At 41.1% G+C, this 20,643-nt stretch overlaps 1 protein-coding gene across 3 annotated transcripts in view; it reads right to left on the reverse strand.

Annotated features, from left to right (window-relative positions):
• Positions 1-1,162: 1,162 nt before the first annotated feature.
• The window catches only part of med30 (mediator complex subunit 30), a 45,250-nt gene continuing 25,769 nt past the window's right edge, over positions 1,163-20,643 (reverse strand). For 2 of the 3 annotated variants that reach the window (XM_048530127.1, XM_048530126.1), the window contains exons 4-5: positions 15,281-15,391; positions 1,163-2,524 (exon numbers count right to left, since the gene is read on the reverse strand). In XM_048530127.1, coding sequence (XP_048386084.1) covers positions 2,429-2,524; positions 15,281-15,391 — 207 coding nt within the window. In that variant the 3' untranslated portion in view covers positions 1,163-2,428. The remainder of the gene's footprint in view (positions 2,525-15,280; positions 15,392-20,643) is intronic. The other variant, XM_048530128.1, reaches the window with a different exon arrangement.

Raw genomic sequence — 20,643 nt, forward strand, 5'->3', positions numbered from 1 at the left:
AGGATGCGGTGGATACAGGTACAGGTACATTTAAAAGACATTTGGATAAATACCTGAATAGAAAAAGGTTTGGAGGGATACGGGCCAAACACAGGCGAGTGGGATTAGTGAAGTTTGGAACATGGTTGGCATGGATTAGTTGGATCAAAGGGTCTGTTTCCACGCTGTATGACTCTGTTTATGTTTATGATGCAAACACAATGAGAAGGAATCAAAAAGGATATGCTAGTGGAAGTGAGTGAAGATTTGAGAATCATACAGTGAAGCAGATTCAACCTTACAACACGTTTCACACACTTTCAAGTGTATAACTTTTACCTCAGGTTAAACAAGTTTAAGATCATTAAAACAAAAGTTATTTCAAATTCCATCATCAAATCCACACCAGGGCATAATAGATGCCATTCCAAAGGTAGTCAACACTTGGAGTAAGGCAGTGGCAAAGTAATATGTGAAATATCAACAACATGATACTATAAATGACAGAAAAACATTTAGACAAAATTCTTCAATCTCTATGTTCATCAACCCACTCACTGCTAATAAAAAGGCACTTAACTGCAAAATGTCACTACACAGAAATTCAACTGCAAATTTCTGCCTCAACCTCTTGCTTATGGTCTGATGGTGGTTTACGCTACATCTGAAATTTACTCACGGACTTTATACCAAACTTCTGTTCCAAACATGGACACTGTGAAATTGCTAACTGATGAATGATAGGGAGCAAAATACTCCTATTAATGCAGAGTTATGAATTTGAAGTCAGCAATTTCTAAGTAAGGGAACAGATTTGAATAGGTGGGCTGATCAAATCAATACCAGCTGTTACCACAGCATGTTGTTACAATACCGATTTGCATTTTACAGCTGTAGTGCAACTCTACCAATCATGTGCTGAGACAGTACCAGAAGAGGAGAATGGGTCATGCATAAACGTCGAGTCTCTATTGAATTAAGAAGTGCCTAAAATATTCTGTTCGTTGATTTATAAAGAAAGACAGGCAGCAATGTAGCAATATGTTTGTGAAAAGTGATATTCAGTGTTTGCAGGAAAAGGAAATATTCCTTCAGTACAGCATAAGATAAGAAACCTGCAAATTAAAAAAAACTTTGTATTTAACGAGACCATTGTAGAGAACACATTTTATCAAACTAATAATAATTTTAAAAGCTTTCAGAATTCAAATGTTTAATATTTAAAACAAATTGACATACTGGACATTGAACTACTCATTAATAAAATGGCAACTGTATATCAATAAACATGAGGTCTTGGTCCTAGTGATTACTTCTCTCAGCAGATCATCTTCCTGCATCAGAGTCAGCATTGGCAGACAATATTGTTTCCTCCCTAAAAACTAAAATCCTAGACAAAATCACAATTATCTCTATTTCAAAATACAACCGATTTTAAAGCGAAAATGTACGTTGCGTGTTCAGCTAATAAAACTATTTATTCTTGTGGTTCACAATGGCATCTGAATCTGTACATTGGACTTAGTGCCTTATACTCTGTACAGTAATTTCCAGAATTCAACTACTGTAGATGCATGAAATTGTTGATCATAATTGTGAAAAACACCTTCTACTTTTGTGAAACTTAAATACCTAAAATATTTTTTTTACAGTACCCTGGAAGAAATCAAGTGTAAACATACAATTATCAAAATAAAGATTTGCAGTTTTGTGACAATAACATTAATTTTCCAATTAGTTTTCAGAAGATTAGAATTTCTACATAAAAGAAATGAGTTGGAACAATATGGTTTGATGAACTGATTTCTATGCAAAGGTTTAGAACAGTGTTTTACAGAACTAAAGGGTAATGCATTGAAAATCTATACTTGGATTAGACTTGTATTTCTCTAAATTCATTTTAAGTTTGAAAAGTTGTAGAGCACGTCCAATTTCAAAAGACAGCAGCAGTGGACATTGTAGATCTTAAAATCTTCTCAGGACACTAACAAACAAAAGGCTCAGCTACAAATGTAATGAGAATTCTGAAAAGTTAAAGCCAACACAAACCTGTTTCAGACCCAAAAAGTAAAAACACACTAATCCCATGGCTGCAGCAGTCAGCTTTGTTAGACTGGAATATGGGTCAGGGCTAACCACATTTACTCACAATTCCCCATTTTAGCATTATACTGAATTCCCTGTAGGTTTAAGGTTTCTACCCTACACTGTGTCAACATGGATAAACCTAGTATTTGCTACACAAATAGATTAATATAGTTTCTAAAATTAATATATTGTATCACAAAGTGACCTTCAGCTCTGGATAAGTTCTTCTGTGCGCACACTCTTTTGCACAAGGACTTAAAACTGCACACCAGCCATCAAACTTGGCTAGAAAGTGCTGGCTCTGATTATCGCCATGACTGGCATACATTCAGTCAAAAACAAACTAAAAGAATATTTTGACTTAATTTCTCATTGCTAACATTGCATTAATGTCCCATATCAGGTTCCGCAGTTGATCCATTATTTGCTTCAGTTGTTGATTTTTCAGTTTGAGGCTCTGTGAGGAAGGAAGAAAAAGTAAAACATTCAGGAAAACATTACCCTTCAACAACTTAGATCATGTCTTTCAATTTACCTTTTGTCCCATTGTTTCACCGAAAAGCTTCATTTCCAACATGAAGCCTGGCAAGTAATCTCATTTACTGTGCAGCACACCCTGGGAAATAGTTTGAAACATGATCGTTCTCTTGGGGTATTTTCTATTTACAAAATTACAAATCTACATATGTTTACTGTTGGTGTTATGCGTACGGGATCAAAAACAGCTTTATCCCCCCCCCAAGTACATCGGTACTTTTCTTTGGGGGTGGTGTGCACACGTGCATCTCTGTCTGCATTTGTGCCTGCGTGCACTTGCAACACCTTTCAACACTTGGTCTGTTTATTTCAGGAGCTTTTCAAATGCCCATTAAAAATGAGACAAATTCTCCAAAAGGCATAATTGCAAATGGTCTCTCACACACTTGCTTTCCCACTATTTCTGGGATGATCAAACACCATCCACCATATACACTAGGTTCCTGTGCCTACAGCTGTGAAATGACTAAGTGGTAGTAGGATACATGAAATTTTTTCTGAGCATCACAGCTTCACCAATACACTGGAACAGAAACTTATTGCAATGTGTACTTATATATGAAAAATACAGTGAAAAGTTTTATAAGTATACCCACCATTATGCCTACATCAATGTAAGAAAAAAAGTAAAATTGAGACTGAATTCATCTCAAATAACTGCTTCAGGGCTCAGGGGAAGCCGATTAAGGAATGATGGAACACCCCAAAGATGTAGCCAGGACGAGAATGTCATTTCAAGATGAGACGACTATGCCAGGCCACTAGAAGACTGGGCCGGAAGCCTCTGCCAACGACGAATGTCATGCTAGGCTGCTGGAATACCTGGGCACCGAAGACAAACTCCACACCTGGTACAAGGCTGCCACACTGGGCTGAGGCCAACTTTCTCCACCTTCAGGCGCCCAGGCCCAGCTGCAGACCTGGAGACTCACCCTAGCCTGCAAGTCCAGACCAGGGGAGTCAGCCCGGGTCGGGATAGAGCTGTGTCCAACTCTAATGTTGCATTGCTAATGTTATTGCAGGAGGCCTCCTCCTTCACCTGCTCCTCTCCAGGCATTCCTGTAAGTTCCAACTCTCTCTCAATGGTTTCTCACACTCCATCTCTCCCATGAGGGACTAACCCTGTTCCTGGGATTGGGCCTGCTGTGTTCATCCAGCCCCACATTTTACTGCCCTGTTCCTGGGGTTTGCTTCAGTCTGGCTCCTACTCTATCTACATGGCAAACTACCATCAAAGGATACAAGGTAAATTATAGGGTTATGCAAAAATATCAGGATAGCTGAAAGGATTTTGACAGAATCAAGATCAAGCTTGGGTAGTTACATTTTTAAAAATAAATCCAGAAGTTAGATATTCTAATACTTGAAAGAACCAAATTGGTTTCAGCTGCTTTGCAGAAATTCCATTCGTCCCCAGTCTGTGAGGCTAGCAGAATTTCAAACATTTTAGGTACCTGCTACTTCTAATATTCCGACACTAACTGACATTATTATGGGGCAATTCAGATCCCAGAGTGAAACAAGACTTGATAGATCATATTTGATTTGATTTGAGGTTCTGGATAAGGGTCACTGAATCAAAACGTTAGCTCCACTTTCTCTCCAAAGGTGGGGCTAGACCTGCTGAGTTTCTTCAGCAATATGTCTTTCTTTCAAAGTTTGTCTATATTGGTTTTAATTAGGTCATCTCTCACTGAAACACAAGTATGGAATGCTGTACATTCTGATTTAATTAGTTTATTAACAAGGTGAAGATAAAATGGAATAAACCAAAACATTTATTGATACAAATTCAAAGGTTTCTAGACACACAGTAAAGTATAATCCTATTAATCCCTAAACACTCCTTTGTGAACTGAAGTGAAAAACAGTTTTTGGAGAATACCCAAAACACATGCCTGATACAGTACTGAAAACATCACCCACCTGTGACAATCTTGAATATTGGACTGTAGATAATGGCTCCAGGAAGAAATTGTACATCTGAGCTTAAATGTATTCAGCTTTAAGTGACCTCCATAAGAGTTTATCCCAACACTTCTGGTCTAGGACTAAGGCCAACTCTTCCCTCTAAGGTAATCTAAGTGTGCTGCAGCTTTCCCTTCTCAGCAGCACTGGTCTGTACAATCATCCTTATCCAAGGACTGCCCCACTCAAAGTAAAATCGAAACCAAAACTCTCCTCTAAATTATGGGGGCTTCCCTTACACTAAAAAGTTTCAGAAATCTCTAACAAACTTTGAGACCCCATTATTTATCTTGGAGGGGCACAAAACAATCTAAGATAAACAAAATAAACATTAATGGTGCACACAAATTCCTTCACTCTAGCGCCAAGTTGCAAAAATTGTTTAAAGAAATTATCATAGCTACAAGATAATTTTCAACTTTGGACAGAAAATCCATTTTTACCAACTCAAAAATATAAAAATGCAAATTTAAAATAAACATAATTATAAATCAGTTTATATTATACTAAAAACTGCTTTAGAACTTAGTGAGGCACAGAAGCTGTCTATTACAAGGCAAACAAAATGATACATGTAATCACTTGCTAAGTCAGCAATACCTGCACCTACACCTGGGAGAAAGCTGGACATTAGGGGTGGCTGTTGCATACGTGAGGTGGAGATACACTAGACTTCACAGTGAAAATGACCAATGACCAAAATGATCAATGCAAAATAAATAATCTGCTAAATGACCATCCTGCCCCTCTACCCTCCAAGATGATGTGGTAGATACTAGCATAGCAGGTGCCTGGTGCTGCTTATGCTTGCCTACCTCAAGCTAGGAGAACCTTCCACTGATCCTGGAAATTTCACCAAGATTGCTGCTGGAGGGCATCAGGCACAATTGCCTGAATAGAGACCAGATCAATTATGGGGCTTTTTTCCCCCCAAAAACAAATATATTCTATACAATAAAATGACACTTCATAAGGTTAATTTCACCCCAAGTTGATACCTTCTTAAAAGCAGCAATAATTCAAGTGCAAATCCTGACAATGAACAGGAGCAGACTAGTCATATGAGGGATCATCATAGTCAACCCTGGCTCTGTTCTTATCCCAAAGTCTTTTTATTTCCCTTAGATTTCTGAGGCTGACTGAATTCTACCTAATGTAACACTAGTTGAGTTTAGTTAAATCAGTAGAAATTGGAGATACATGGGAGATTTTCCAGGTTAGATGGTAGTCACTTCTTCAGATGAGAACTTCCAAGTAAAAGGGAGAACGTATGTAAATACTGCACTCACTGATTTTAGCCAAAAAGGGTTTTTTTGAACATGCACACAACGTGGTGGGAAAGATTTAACTCTCGAAGACAGACAAGAGAATGGGACACAACGGACAGCCATGGTCTGGCACGGGGATGGAGGCTAGTGACAGAAAGGCCTGCATCCTTCCAACTAAACTGGCTTGTGATCACTAAAGTATGAACATGGAGCTGCCTGTTGATTCTTACCATCTGGGCTCACGTAAGTAATTAGAACATAGAACATAGAACATAGAACAGTACAGCACAGAACAGGCCCTTCAGCCCACAATGTTGTGCCGACCATTGATCCTCATGGATGCACCCTCAAATTTCTGTGACCATATGCATGTCCAGCAGTCTCTTAAATGACCCCAATGACCTTGCTTCCACAACTGCTGCTGGCAACGCATTCCATGCTCTCACAACTCTCTGCGTAAAGAACCTGCCTCTGACATCCCCTCTATACTTTCCACCAACCAGCTTAAAACTATGACCCCTCGTGCTAGCCATTTCTGCCCTGGGAAATAGTCTCTGGCTATCGACTCTATCTATGCCTCTCATTATCTTGTATACCTCAATTAGGTCCCCTCTCCTCCTCCTTTTCTCCAATGAAAAGAGACCGAGCTCAGTCAACCTCTCTTCATAAGATAAGCCCTCCAGTCCAGGCAGCATCCTGGTAAACCTCCTCTGAACCCTCTCCAAAGCATCCACATCTTTCCTATAATAGGGCGCCCAGAACTGGACGCAGTATTCCAAGTGCGGTCTAACCAAAGTTTTATAGAGCTGCAACAAGATCTCACGACTCTTAAACTCAATCCCCCTGTTAATGAAAGCCAAAACACCATATGCTTTCTTAACAACCCTGTCCACTTGGGTGGCCATTTTAAGGGATCTATGTATCTGCACACCAAGATCCCTCTGTTCCTCCACGCTGCCAAGAATCCTATCCTTAATCCTGTACTCAGCTTTCAAATTCGACCTTCCAAAATGCATCACCTCGCATTTATCCAGGTTGAACTCCATCTGCCACCTCTCAGCCCATCTCTGCATCCTGTCAATGTCCCGCTGCAGCCTACAACAGCCCTCTATACTGTCAACGACACCTCCGACCTTTGTGTCGTCTGCAAACTTGCTGACCCATCCTTCAATTCCCTCGTCCAAGTCATTAATAAAAATTACAAACAGTAGAGGCCCAAGGACAGAGCCCTGTGGAACCCCACTCACCACTGACTTCCAGGCAGAATATTTTCCTTCTACTACCACTCGCTGTCTTCTGTTGGCCAGCCAATTCTGTATCCAAGCAGCTAAGTTCCCCTGTATCCCATTCCTCCTGACCTTCTGAATGAGCCTTCCATGGGGACATGAGCCTTACATGAGCAAAGCATAGGGTTTTGGCAGTTTTGGAAGTCTGCTCTACAAGTTATTTCTTTACAGGGTGGGAAAGAAAATCTGATGAAATATTAAATTTAATGTCCTGAGTGAATTATTTACATGTACAACTGGCTGAAAATTTTGAGGGCTTAACATTTCTCCTGTTCCCCAAATGCCAAACAGCTATGTGATGTCTGAGTCTTGTTGACATCACTCTCAGCAGCGCAGAGCCATTTTCTCCTTTTCACACTTTTATTTACACTGATGTATATTGCCATCTTTCCTTCACTACCATTAGCACTTCCTTTGCTCTGGGCACTACTTGTTCCATTTTGTCCTCCTTCCCATCTGTCAATCCCTTTCATTCCTGAAGAGTTGTATCAGACTTGAAAATTTAACTGTTTCTCTATCTTATAAATGCTGCTAAGACCTGCTGAGTTTCTCTGCTTTTACTTCATATTTCCACTATCCACAGTATTTTGAACTTACCTAACTTGGTTCCCAACACAATCCACAAGACCAGAGAAAATTACAAGGATAATTTATACTTAACTGGCTTCTGACAGTTTATTAGCCATGGACTGTGCAGACAATTCACTGAGTCCTTTTCAAAGTTGTTGACATGAGTTTTTCCATAAATCCGAGTGGTTAAACTTAATCAGTTTTAGTAGCCCAAACATTTTCACTTCTTCTGATTTGAAAGTGTTGCCAACTAAACTGTGCCATTCAGGCAGCTTGTTCCTTGAACTACCCTGAATTACTCCTCGGAAAGAAAAAAGCTTGGTTCTAAACTCAACCCTGAAGTCTCCTGAACGGGAGTAAGAACTGACTTAAATGTGGATGGTTCTGTACTGAAAAAAGCCAATGAATCTCATAAAGACAACAGTTATGGACATCTTTCCATTAATAACATGGGGGCATGCAGTCACATGCTTTACGACAAAAATCACTTTAATCAAATTCACAAAGTCAACTCCGATTTTGTTTATTTTAAAACACTTCACAGAAATAACCAACACCATCTAACTATTTTGAAAGCCAAACTTCAAAAACTATACTTGTACACAATACACCTTTCATCACAAGATGCTATTCAGACTTTCGGTGCTATGTACCTATGTTCCATTAGCCTTCCTGAATACTGCTGACTTGTGTGCTCGCTCTGGGTTTCATGCACAAGTACCTCCAAGGCCCTTTCTGTTGCAGTTTTCCCTATTTAAATAATACTGTCCTTTTGTTCTCCCTTCCAAAATGATCAATTTCACATCTTCCCACATTATACGCCATTTTTGCAATTTTTAGCCTACTTACTTATCTATATTTCTCTAAACTGTTTGTATCCCCCTCCCAACTTGCCTTTCCGCTTATTTTTAAAAGCTGTTTGCAAAGTAGGCTGCAGTACATTTGCTTCCTTCCTCCACGTTATTTACATACTGTAGTCACAGCACTAGTGTACCCCACTGATTTCAGGTCACCAGTCTGAAAAAGAACCCTTTACCCCAATTTCGCTGGTTCTTTTCCGATAGCCAACATTCTATCCACACCAATACATTACCTCCAACACTATGCGCTCTTATCTTATGACTTAAGATTTGTGAAGGACATTGTCGAATGCCTTACGGGACTCCAAACATATCAAATCTTCCAGAGATAATGGGAACTGCAGATGCTGGAGAATCCGAGATAACAAAGTGTGAAGCTGGACGAACACAGCAGGCCAATCAGCATCTTAGGAGCACAAAAGCTGACGTTTCGGGCCTAGACCTTTCATCAGATTCTAGGCCCAAAACATCAGGTGTTGTGCTCCTAAGATGCTGCTTGGCCTGCTGTGTTCCTCCAGCTCCACACTTTATTACATCAAATCTTCCAGCTCACATTCCATGAAAGATTAATAGAAAATGTAAGGGCATGAACAGATACAAAAATACGAATTGTGCCTCACTTATTAAATCATGATGCTTAGTATATGATCAGATTTGAGGTTAGACACCTACATGCAGCTACATGCTTGTGTCACAATTCTCAGTTTCAAAAAGCTGAATTGAGAAACTACAGCATAATTACTACTAGGTTTATTGGGGGAAAAAGGAAAATACACTTCAGGCTCTTCCAGTGGCTCATTAATGTATGCAGTGCACCAAAGATGCCAATTTCTCAAAATCAATCTTTCATGTACATTGTGTTAACTGTTTTCAGTCAGGACATTGACCAGTCACTATATTGCCTCAGCATTCCAGGCTAGATGGGAAGAAAACTAAATGAAATTTCAGCAGATTTTCCATCCCCAACAACTTTTCAGAGAATGATGGATTAAATTTGGTCAAAGCAAAACGTGTTAAGTCATCTAAAGTTGATGATAAGCTCTTGATGCTTCTTTTTGCCATAATTTTAGATTTAAATATGAAATACTATTTAAATCAGGTACTTCAGCCTGGAACTGCACACAGCAATGTACATGTTGAATAGGATTTCAACTTCACTGCAGAGTTCAGCTCTTCTACAGGGTCCTTTGGCACATTTTGGTCACTTGTTTAGCTGCCTTCAGCTACCAATTACTATTTTACAGCATTTTCATTTACACAGTCCACATTTGTTTTTCTGAATTAAGTATGCTGGCTTCCACCATTGTTTTCTTTAATTAGCCACTACAATGCTGCATGGAAAATCCCTGGGAAGAGCTGTCCACTGATTGTATCTCTTTCTAAGAAAGCAGATAACTATGGGCCTCGTACCTCCTATATATTACACATGCAAGTTCAGGAATTCACCGCCCTGATTATAGCAAGCATTTTGACACAGACAATGAAGATCATAAACAGAACATATATCAGGAATAGAGTCACTGAAATAAGAATAAGCGTGTGCTGAGAACCTGTGACACCAAATTTAGCTGAAGTAGGATTCCTTTAAATATGGCCATTGTTTTACAAATGTTAAAGCCCATATTCAGAATTTTAAGAAACAAAATTGGTCAAAAGGTCACAAAGATTTGTTATTGTCTGATATTTAATCCCGAAATAGAAGCCAAAAAATACTTCAGGTAGATTTGAATCTTAAAACAACATTGTTAGCCATTGTGACACTAGCATGATGATCCTCTTTTCAACATAAGCTGTTTACTACTGCAGTGCTCCAGTCTCATGCATTTCTTATGAAAGGCACTCATAAAAGCTACAGACGACAACTAAAGACACCAATACAACACTTCCCAGATCTCTGTATGATATTCTTATAAAGATCTGGAACGTCAAGATACCATAAACCGCTAAACATCAAAACTCTCAGACTGTAATGTTGTTTAAATCCACCTTCTGTGCCCTGAAGCTAAATTATTATACTAAGGAGAGAGACTGGGGTAACATCTGAATTGATTGGATACCTGGGATCCAACAGATTTCAAGGAAAACTGTATAAATATCATCCAGTCTCTATTTAAAATGATGTTTTAGCCTGAGATTTGGGCTGTCAAATCAAAAATCTTTTTCATTTACCTGCCAAAAATATTGTGAAATAAAGGAATATATTAAATCCAGTTAATACCATCCTGCTGGCCTTAGACTAGTCAGGGAGGTTTCTTAGTGGACTGTATGGTGTCTATTTTAGAGAAGATCCTCAGGAACTAATCAATTAGTTATATTTTTGTAAATGTTTCAACCTTCACTTCATTTTATCATGTGAAACGGTCAATTATTACAGTTCAACTGAGCTGCATTTGAGTTTAGCAGTAAAGACGTTTCAACTGATCTTGATAGTCCTCAGTTGGGGAAAGAGAGAAATATTCAAGAAATTAGCTAGGGCTATTACTCTAAATTTGAAAAGTCAAAAATGTGAGGGCAAAATCAAGCTTCCTGCACTGCCAAGTGTGGGGGGTCTCTTGGAGGAGCTTCCCCCGGTGGAGGGCAGCAAAGTGTTGGGCAGAGGCATCTTGATGCAGCGTCCGGTAGTGAAAGCTCTTAACCCAGGTTCCTTACCGAATATTTCCCCGTGATCATTAATAGGTTAGTAGAGTTATCTAGGCTCACACACTAGGAATGGCAAAGGAACAAGGAATTTGAAAGCACCTACAAAAATCTTTCATCACGTAAGTCACTCCTTTCAAGAGCGGAGACAGTGAACTCTTTAGAAGATGATGAGGGGCGTCGATAAGGTGAATAGCCAAGGTCTTTATATGGAATATGGGACAAATGCAGGCAAATGGGACTAGTTCAGGAAACCTGGTCAGCAGGGACGAGTTGGGCCAAAGGGTGTGCTTCTGTGCTGTTTGACTCTAAAAAGAAATTATCTAGTTGGACATTCTATGGAATATTTCGTAACTTTCCTAATGGTGCAGCAGCTACTAAAACGTTTCATCCTTAGTAGTAGTAAAGTTTCAGCGTATGAATCAAAATATGGTTTGAAAATCTCAGCACTGAGTTTATACATTTTAAAGCTTCTAAATTATTCAAGGGAATGGGCTCACCTTTTACATTTTAGGCACAGTACAAGTAATCAACATGTAGCACTGAAGCTTTGTATCAGGCACAAACATTTTCCAATGAGAAGGAGCAAAAAGGCAAATAATTCCACAAGTGAAAAGTTCTAGTGCTTAATGGTTGGTTTGGATCGGTGGTATATGCAATATTTAAAAGCAAAGCTGTACAGACAGATTTACAAGTGTTTTCAGCAAACTGATGGATCAGGATTTAAGAAAGAAAAATGTATGACTGCTTCTGCCCAATTTAACATTTTGGAAAATGTTTGGTCAAGGCTTTGCAATTCCAGGAATGCCATTAACAAAGAGTGATTGATTACAACTGCTCAGTGACATTAACAGATGTTTAAACTTCACATTTGAAACTTTTTAGTAGCTGCTGACCAAACTAAACAACTTTTTTTAACATAGGTCATTTTTATGAAATGAATTAGCTTCAAGTTTTGCTCAACTAGATTTATTTTTAGTTTTAAAATAAGACACGGATGCCACATCCATAGTTGAGTAAATATCATTAATTTTTGTTTTTGAGTTACGTGAGCCGCAAATTATCTATGTAAAGAAATTGAGATCTTATATTTGCATTATTATAATTCATCGTCATTATTGTGGACCAAGCATGAGTTCAAAACTTGTGACTGCTAATTACCCACAAATTTCAATTACCTACTGGCAAATCAGCTTAGTTATAACCAACGATGGAGATATGAATTGTTGGAAGATAAAAAAATTGCGTCAATTTTATGCAGATGAAGTGTACGAATTGACTCATATCCCCTCAAGGCTTGAAAGGATGAAGAAAGCCACAACGAAAACCTTCTCCTGAAGGAAAGGCAGACGAGAAACAGAACACTGTTTGCTTTCTTTTAAAAAAGAAAGATTATAGATAAGGTCAAAACAAACAAGTTGTATAAATTAGATAATGAGCTTGGGACTAAAGTTCACAAGTTCAACACTCACATGCCACATACACAGTTGAGATTAAGAAAGAGGACCCCTCTCAGCCGAACAGCTTCACAGGATAGCAGACACGCAGATGGTAGCTTTGGGGTTGACTAACATATTTTAAAATATTTGTGTTTTTCCTCAGGGAGGGAGATGAAGGAACTTAACTATTCCCTAAAATAGGAGCAACTGTAAAGGCAGTGGATGGAGCTGAAAGAAAGAGTGAATTCAAAAAGAATAACTAAGGATTTTGGGTGAAACTGCTTGATAGCTGAATGGTCTTTTCTCTTAAAAATTTGTTATGCCTTTTCATCAGCTTTGGAGCTTCTCCTCCATTGTTAAAGTGTTGAAAGACAATGGTTTTAAAACCAGGAGTACTCCACCAAAAAAATAACAGCTTATTTGTTTTGGCAATATTTTATTATCTACAGAAGATACTTATATTGGTTCTTCAGCTGTGAAGAATGAATGTACTCAACATTACAGGTATCACGGGAACAGCAAGAAGAGAGACCCAATTTAAAAAATCTCAGTGAGCAGAAAACACAACACAACCTTATTTTCCCACCGGACAGAGTACTTTGAACAAAGGGTAATCTCTCCAGATCTACCAACTACTTTAAACACAGTAATAAAGTTTAACAGCACAATGAAAAGGGAGTAGATCTGGCACCATGGGGTGAATTCACTTTCCTTTGACTTCTGGAATCAGCCTGCGCAAAATGAAATCTCTCTCTCTCTCTCTCTCTCTCTACTAGCTAAAATCTCAGTTAAGAACTACAGGACAGCTTATTTAACAGAAATATCACAGCACAGAAACAGACCCTTTGGTCCAACTCATCCACCCTGACCAGACAACCCAATCTGACCTAGTCCCACTTGCCAGCATTTGGCCTGTATCTCTCTGGATCCTTCCTATTCATATACCCATCCAGGTGCCTTTTAAATGTTTAATTGCACTCACATCCACCACTTCCACTGGTAGCTTGTCCTGTGCCCTCTAGCTTTGGACTCACCAACCCTGCTCCCCCAACTCCAAAGGAAAATGACTTGGCTAGTTACTCTATCCGTGCCCCTCATGAGTTTATAAACCTCTATAAGCTCACCCCTCAGCCGCCAAAGCTCTAGGGAAAACAGTCCCAGCCTGTTCAGTCTCTCCCAATATCTCAAACCCACCAGTCCTAGCAACATCTTTGTAATTGTTTTCTGCACCCTGACAAGTTTAACAATATCCTCCCTGTAGATAGGCGACCAAAACTGTACACAGTACTCAAAGTGGCCTCCTGTTCAGCTACAACATGACATCTCCCAACTCCTATGCTCAATGTTATGACAAATGAAGGCAAGTACCTTCTTCATTTCACTGTCTACCTGTGACTCTACTTTCAAGGAACTACACGCACGCACCCCAAGGTCTCTTTATTCGGCAATACTTCCCAAGACTCTACCATTAATTGTACAAGTTCTGCTCTGGTTTGCCTTACCAAAATGCAACACCTCACATTTATCTAAATTAAACTCATCTGCCACTCCTTGGTCTATTAGATCAAAGTCCTATTGGACTCTGCGATAATTATTTTCACTGTCCACTACACCACTCATATGCAAACTTACTAAGCACGCCTCCTACATTCTCATTCAATTCATTTCTGTAAAGGACAAAAAGCAATGGGCCCAGCACTGATTCTTCTGGCACACCACTGGTCACAGGCCTCCAGTCTCAAAAACAACTATCCACCAACACCATGTCTCCTACCTTCAAGCTAATTTTACATCCAATTGGCTAGCTCCCTTTGAAACCAACATGATCTAAGCAGTGTATCATGTGGAACCTTGTCAAACGTTTTGCTGAAGTTCATACATACAATGTTTATTACTCTGCACTCAATCTTCTTTGTCACCTCTTCTAAAACATTCAATTGAATTAGTAGGACATCATTTCCCAGGCACAAAGCCATGCTGACTATCCCTAATGAGTCCTTGCCTTTCCAAGTGTATGTAAACCTGTCCCTCAGAATCCCCTTCATTGACTTACCCACCACCGACATAAAGCTCACCGGTTTATAAACCCTTGCCTTTTCCTCATAGCCTTTCTTAAATAATGGCACCACATTAGCCAACCTGCAGTCATCAGGCACCTCACCCATGGCTATCAATGACAGAAATATCTCAGCAAGGAGTCCAGCAATCTCTTCCCTAGTTTCCCACAAGGTTCTAGGGTATATCGCATCCAGTCTCAGGGATTATTCTACCTTTAATGTGTTTTTAGACCTCCAGTACCTCCTCTTCCCTAATATGAACTCTTAAGACAAAAAATATTTCTAAGTTTCCCGATTTCGAAGTCCTTCTCCACAGTAAATACTAACAAAGTAAAGGTCACTTTTCTAAGATCGGTGTGAAGACATATTACAGGTCACAATTTCTCAATCAACAATTATACAATGCAGACACTGGATTTCCATAATAGAGGAGCTTTCTACATCTCATCATGAGAACAAAGCTTCAAATATCATTTCTATTGCAGTTGTTCATGAAATTACGAACATTAAATTATAGCTTAAAACAGCAAAGTAACAAAACTTGCACAAATATATTTTTTAAAAATTGTCAAAAAAAAAATGTTGCTGTACCTTATTTACCTCTACAATTTCCCGCCTCTCCTCATTTGCTAAGCGGAGTTGATTTAACAAGCTACGATCTTCATGTTTTGTACTATCATCCTCCACATATGGAATAAGTTGCTGTGGACATATAACAATACTTTTAATTAAATCACTTTTCTACCTCAACTCCCAAGTAGCTGCTGCAGCTTCGGCACAGTAAGCAATATTACAACTTAATAATAAAATGTGTGGAGCTGGATGAACACAGCAGGCCAAGCAGCATCTCAGGAGCACAAAAGCTGACGTTTCGGGCCTAGACACTCATCAGAGAGGGGGATGGGGAGAGGGAACTGGAATAAATAGGGATAGAGGGGGAGGCAGACCGAAGATGGAGAGAAAAGAAGATAGGTGGAGAGAGTATAGGTGGGGAGGTAGGGAGGGGATAGGTCAGTCCAGGGAAGACGGACAGGTCAAGGAGGTGGGATGAGGTTAGTAGGTAGATGGGGGTGCGGCTTGGGGTGGGAAGAAGGGATGGGTGAGAGGAAGAACCAGTTAGGGAGGCAGAGACAGGTTGGACTGGTTTTGGGATGCAGTGGGTGGAGGGGAAGAGCTGGGCTGGTTGTGTGGTGCAGTGGGAGGAGGGGACGAACTGGGCTGGTTTAGGGATGCGGTGGGGGAGGGGGAGATTTTGAAACTGGTGAAGTCAACAGTGATACCATTGGGCTGCAGGGTTCCCAGGCGGAATATGAGTTGCTGTTCCTGCAACCTTCAGGTGGCAACATTGTGGCACTGCAGGAGGCCCATGATGGACATGTCATCTAAAGAATGGGAGGGGGAGTGGAAATGGTTTGTGATTGGGAGGTGCAGTTGTTTGTTGTGAACTGAGCGGAGGTGTTCTGCAAAGCGGTCCCCAAGCCTCTGCTTGGTTTCCCCAATGTAGAGGAAGCCGCACCGGGTACAGTGGATGCAGTATACCACATTGGCAGATGTGCAGGTGAATCTCTGCTTAATGTGAAATGTCATCTTGGGGCCTGGGATAGGGGTGAGGGAGGAGGTGTGGGGGCAAGTGTAGCATTTCCTGCGGTTGCAGGGCAAGGTGCCGGGTGTGGTGGGGTTGGAGGGCAGTGTGGAGCAAACAAGGGAGTCACGGAGAGAGTGGTCTCTCCGGAAAGCAGACAGGGGTGGGGATGGAAAAATGGCTTGGGTGGTGGGGTCGGATTGTAGATGGCGGAAGTGTCGGAGGATGATGCGTTGTATCCGGAGGTTGGTGGGGTGGTGTGTGAGAACGAGGGGGATCCTCTTTGGGCGGTTGTGGCAGGGGCGTGGTGTGAGGGATGTGTTGCGGGAAATACGGGAGACGCGGTCAAGGGCGTTCTCGATCACTGTGGGGGGAAAGTTGCGGTCCTTGAAGAACTTGGACATCTGGGATGTGCGGAAGTGGCATGTCTTATCGTGGGAGCAGATGCAGCGGAGGCGGAGGAATTAGGGAATAGGGGATGGAATTTTTGCAGGAGGGTGGGTGGGAGGAGGTGTACTCTAGGTAGCTGTGGGAGTCGGTGGGCTTGAAATGGACATCAGTTACAAGCTGGTTGCCTGAGATGGAGACTGAGGGAAACAGGAAGGTGAGGGATGTGCTGGAGATGGCCCAGGTGAACTGAAGATTGGGGTGGAAGGTGTTGGTGAAGTGGATGAACTGTTCGAGCTCCTCTGGGGAGCAAGAGGCGGCGCCGATACAGTCATCAATGTACCGGAGGAAGAGGTGGGGTTTGGGGCCTGTGCAGGTGCGGAAGAGGGACTGTTCTACGTAACCTACAAAGAGGCAGGCATAGCTGAGGCTCATGCGGGTGCCCACGGCCACCCCCTTAGTCTGTAGGAAGTGGGAGGAGTCAAAAGAGAAGTTGTTGAGGGTGAGGACGAGTTCGGCTAGGCGGATGAGGGTGTCGGTGGAGGGGGACTGGTTGGACCTGCGGGACAGGAAGAAGCGGAGGGCCTTGAGGCCATCTGCATGCGGAATGCAGGTGTATAATGTGGTATGGTGTGGTATACTGCATCCACTGTACCCGGTGTGGCTTCCTCTACATTGGGGAAACCAAGCGGAGGCTTGGGGACCGCTTTGCAGAACACCTCCGCTCAGTTCGCAACAAACAACTGCACCTCCCAGTTGCAAACCATTTCCACTCCCCCTCCCATTCTTTAGATGACATGTCCATCATGGGCCTCCTGCAGTGCCACAATGATGCCACCCGAAGGTTGCAGGAACAGCAACTCATTCTGCCTGGGAACCCTGCAGCCTAATGGTATCAATGTTGACTTCACCAGTTTCAAAATCTCCCCTTCCCCCACCGCATCCCTAAACCAGCCCAGTTCGTCCCCTCCCCCCACTGCACCACACAACCAGCCCAGCTCTCCCCCCACACCCACTGCATCCCAAAACCAGTCCAACTTGTCTCTGCCTCCCTAACCTGTTCTTCCTCTCACTCATCCCTTCCTCCCACCCAAGCCGCACCCCCATCTACCTACTAACCTCATCCCACCTCCTTGACCTGTCCGTCTTCCCTGGACTGACCTATCCCCTCCCAACCTATACTCTCTCCATCTTCGGTCCGCCTCCCCCTCTCTCCCTATTTATTCCAGAACCCTCCCCCCATCCCCCTCTCTGATGATGGGTCTAGGCCCGAAACGTCAGCTTTTGTGCTCCTGAGATGCTGCTTGGCCTGTTGTGTTCATCCAGCCTCACATTTTATTATCTTGGATTCTCCAGCATCTGCACTTCCCATTATCTCTAATATTACAACTTACTTGCGTTGCATGATCCAGCGCCATCTGGAGGAGCTCTAACGTACAGCCTCAAAGCAGTTCAGAAAGCATCAAATGATGCATTAACTGGAGATCCTGACTGTTCTGAATAACACTGCAGTGGTAGCTGATTAATCCTGGTAAATATTTTTCTCAACCAACTCAACAGGAAGGAGTATTTCATTTAATCTGTGTTTTCCCTTTGGCAGAGAAATAAGGATTGATGAGCAAGGTTCTGAATGTGAGAACAGCATGTCAATTAGAAAAGAAGTGTGACTCTGATGAACGGAACGCAATTCATTTCAATGCAAGGGGGCTTACAGGTGAGGCTGATGAACTCAGGGTACGTTTAAAAACATGGAATTAGGACACTATAGCTATTACAGAAACCCTGCAACACGACACCTTCCAACTCCTATGCTCAATGGACAAGAGATAGACAAGACAGGCAATGTTCCAGGTTTAAGATGCTAATAGGGAGGAGAGGCAAGAAAGGTGGTTGGGGAGTGGGTGGTGCTGACATTTTTGATTAAGGAATACATCACTGCTGTAACAAGGAAACATATCTCTGAAAAATCATCCAGTGAATTGTATGGGTAGAAATTACAAATGAGAGATGAAAGGAAAGGTCACTTTGATGGGATTGTACAATAGCATTCCCCCCCGCCAAGTAATAACAGAAAAATTGAGAAACAAACAAGTAAGGATATTTCAGATATACATAAGCATAATAAAGTTTGTTATAATGGGGCATTTTAATTTTCCAAACATTGTCTAGGGCTACCATTGTTTTAAAGGTTTGGAGGGTGAAGAGTTTGTCAAATGCATTCGAGAAAACCTCTCTTTATTAATATATGGATGCTCCGACAATACAGGAGCAAAACTTAGACCTTTCTTTGAGCAATAAGACAGGGCAGGTGACTGGAGTAAAAGTGAGTCTAAGGATCATGATCGTGTTAGGTTCAAAGTGGGTATGAAAAAGGATAAGCCTTCCATAAAAAAGTTCAAAGTTTTCAATTGATGTAAGGCAAATTTTCATGGTATGAGACAAGAGATTTCAAAAATTGATTGGAGTAGCCTGTTTGCAGGTAAAAGATGGGAGATGTTCAAGAGAGACAATAAGAGTTCAGAGGCATTTGTTCCTGTAAAGTGAAGGGTAAGGTTGGTATGATGAAGAAACAATGGATGAATAAAAGTATTGATATTCTAGTCAAGAATAAAGGAGAAACTCATTTTAGATATAGGCAACTTAATTCAATTGAATCTCTTAAATCAATATGAAAAGTATGGGGCATTCGTAAGAGAGAAATCAGGAAGGCAAAGAGGGGATGAGGGATAGCATTGACAGATAAGGTTGAGCATAATCCAAAGAGCTTCTACAAATACATCACAAGAGCAAGAGTAACTAGAGAGCGGGTAGGCCCTCTTTGAGATCAAGGAGATAGGAGAGATACTGAATGAATATTTCACATCAGTTTTACTGTGGAGAAAGAAATGGAGTCTAGAGAATGCACAGAAATAAACTTTGATGTTTTAAACACAGTTCAAATTACAGAACAGGGTGTTCAAGAGGTCTTAGAGAATGTAAAGGTGGACAAATCTCCAGGGACTGATCTAATGTATCCCAAAATATTCTGGGAAGTAAGGAAAGAAATAATGAGGCCCCTTGCAGAAATATTTGCATCGTCTATAACTACAGGTGAGGTGCCTGATGGCTGGAGGGTGGCTAATGTTGTACTTTTAAGAAAAGTCTTAAGGAGAAACTAGGGAACCATAGACCTGAGAGTCTGGCTTCAGTTGTGAGTAAATTGTTGGTGATTATAAAGATAGGATTTATGGACACAGAGAAGCAAAAAATTGACTAGGGATAGTCAGCATGGTTTTGTGCAAGAGAAAATTGTGTCTCACAAACTTGATTGAGCTTTTTTGAGAAAGTTACCAAAAAGATTGATGATGGCAGAGTAGTAGACATTGATTATTTGGATGTCAGTAAAGCCCCTGAGAAGGCTCCGCACGGTAGACTAATTAGTAAAGTTGGGTCACACGGGATTCACAGTGAGCTTGCCAATTGTACACATAATTAGCTTAACGGCAGGAGACAGAAAATAATGGTAGAGGGTTGCTTCCCGGACTGGAGGCCTGTGACCAGCAGGGATCGGTTCTGGGTCATCTTTTGTTTGTCATTCCTATAAATGATTTGGATAACAATACAAAAAGCATAGTTAGTAAGTTTGCGGATGATACCAAACTTGGTGGTATTGTAGACAGTGAAGAAGGTTTTCTAAGATTACAGAGGGATCTTGATCAAATGGGTCAATGGACTGAAAAATAGCAGGAGGAGATCAATTTGGACAAATGTGAGGTACTGCATTTTGGTACAACAAACAAGGGTAGAGCTTATACAATTAATGGTAGAGCTTTGGATAGTGAACAGAGGGACCTGGGGGTTCAGGTACATAATTCTTAAAAGTTTGCATCACATACAGACATGGTGGCTAAAAAGGCATTTGGCACACTTGCCTTCATTGCTCAGTCCTTTGAGTACAGAAGTTGGGCAGTCATGTTGAGATTCTACTGGACATTGGTGAGGCCTC

Source organism: Stegostoma tigrinum, chromosome 5, assembly GCF_030684315.1.
Source record: "Stegostoma tigrinum isolate sSteTig4 chromosome 5, sSteTig4.hap1, whole genome shotgun sequence".
NCBI classification, from domain to species: domain Eukaryota; kingdom Metazoa; phylum Chordata; class Chondrichthyes; order Orectolobiformes; family Stegostomatidae; genus Stegostoma; species Stegostoma tigrinum.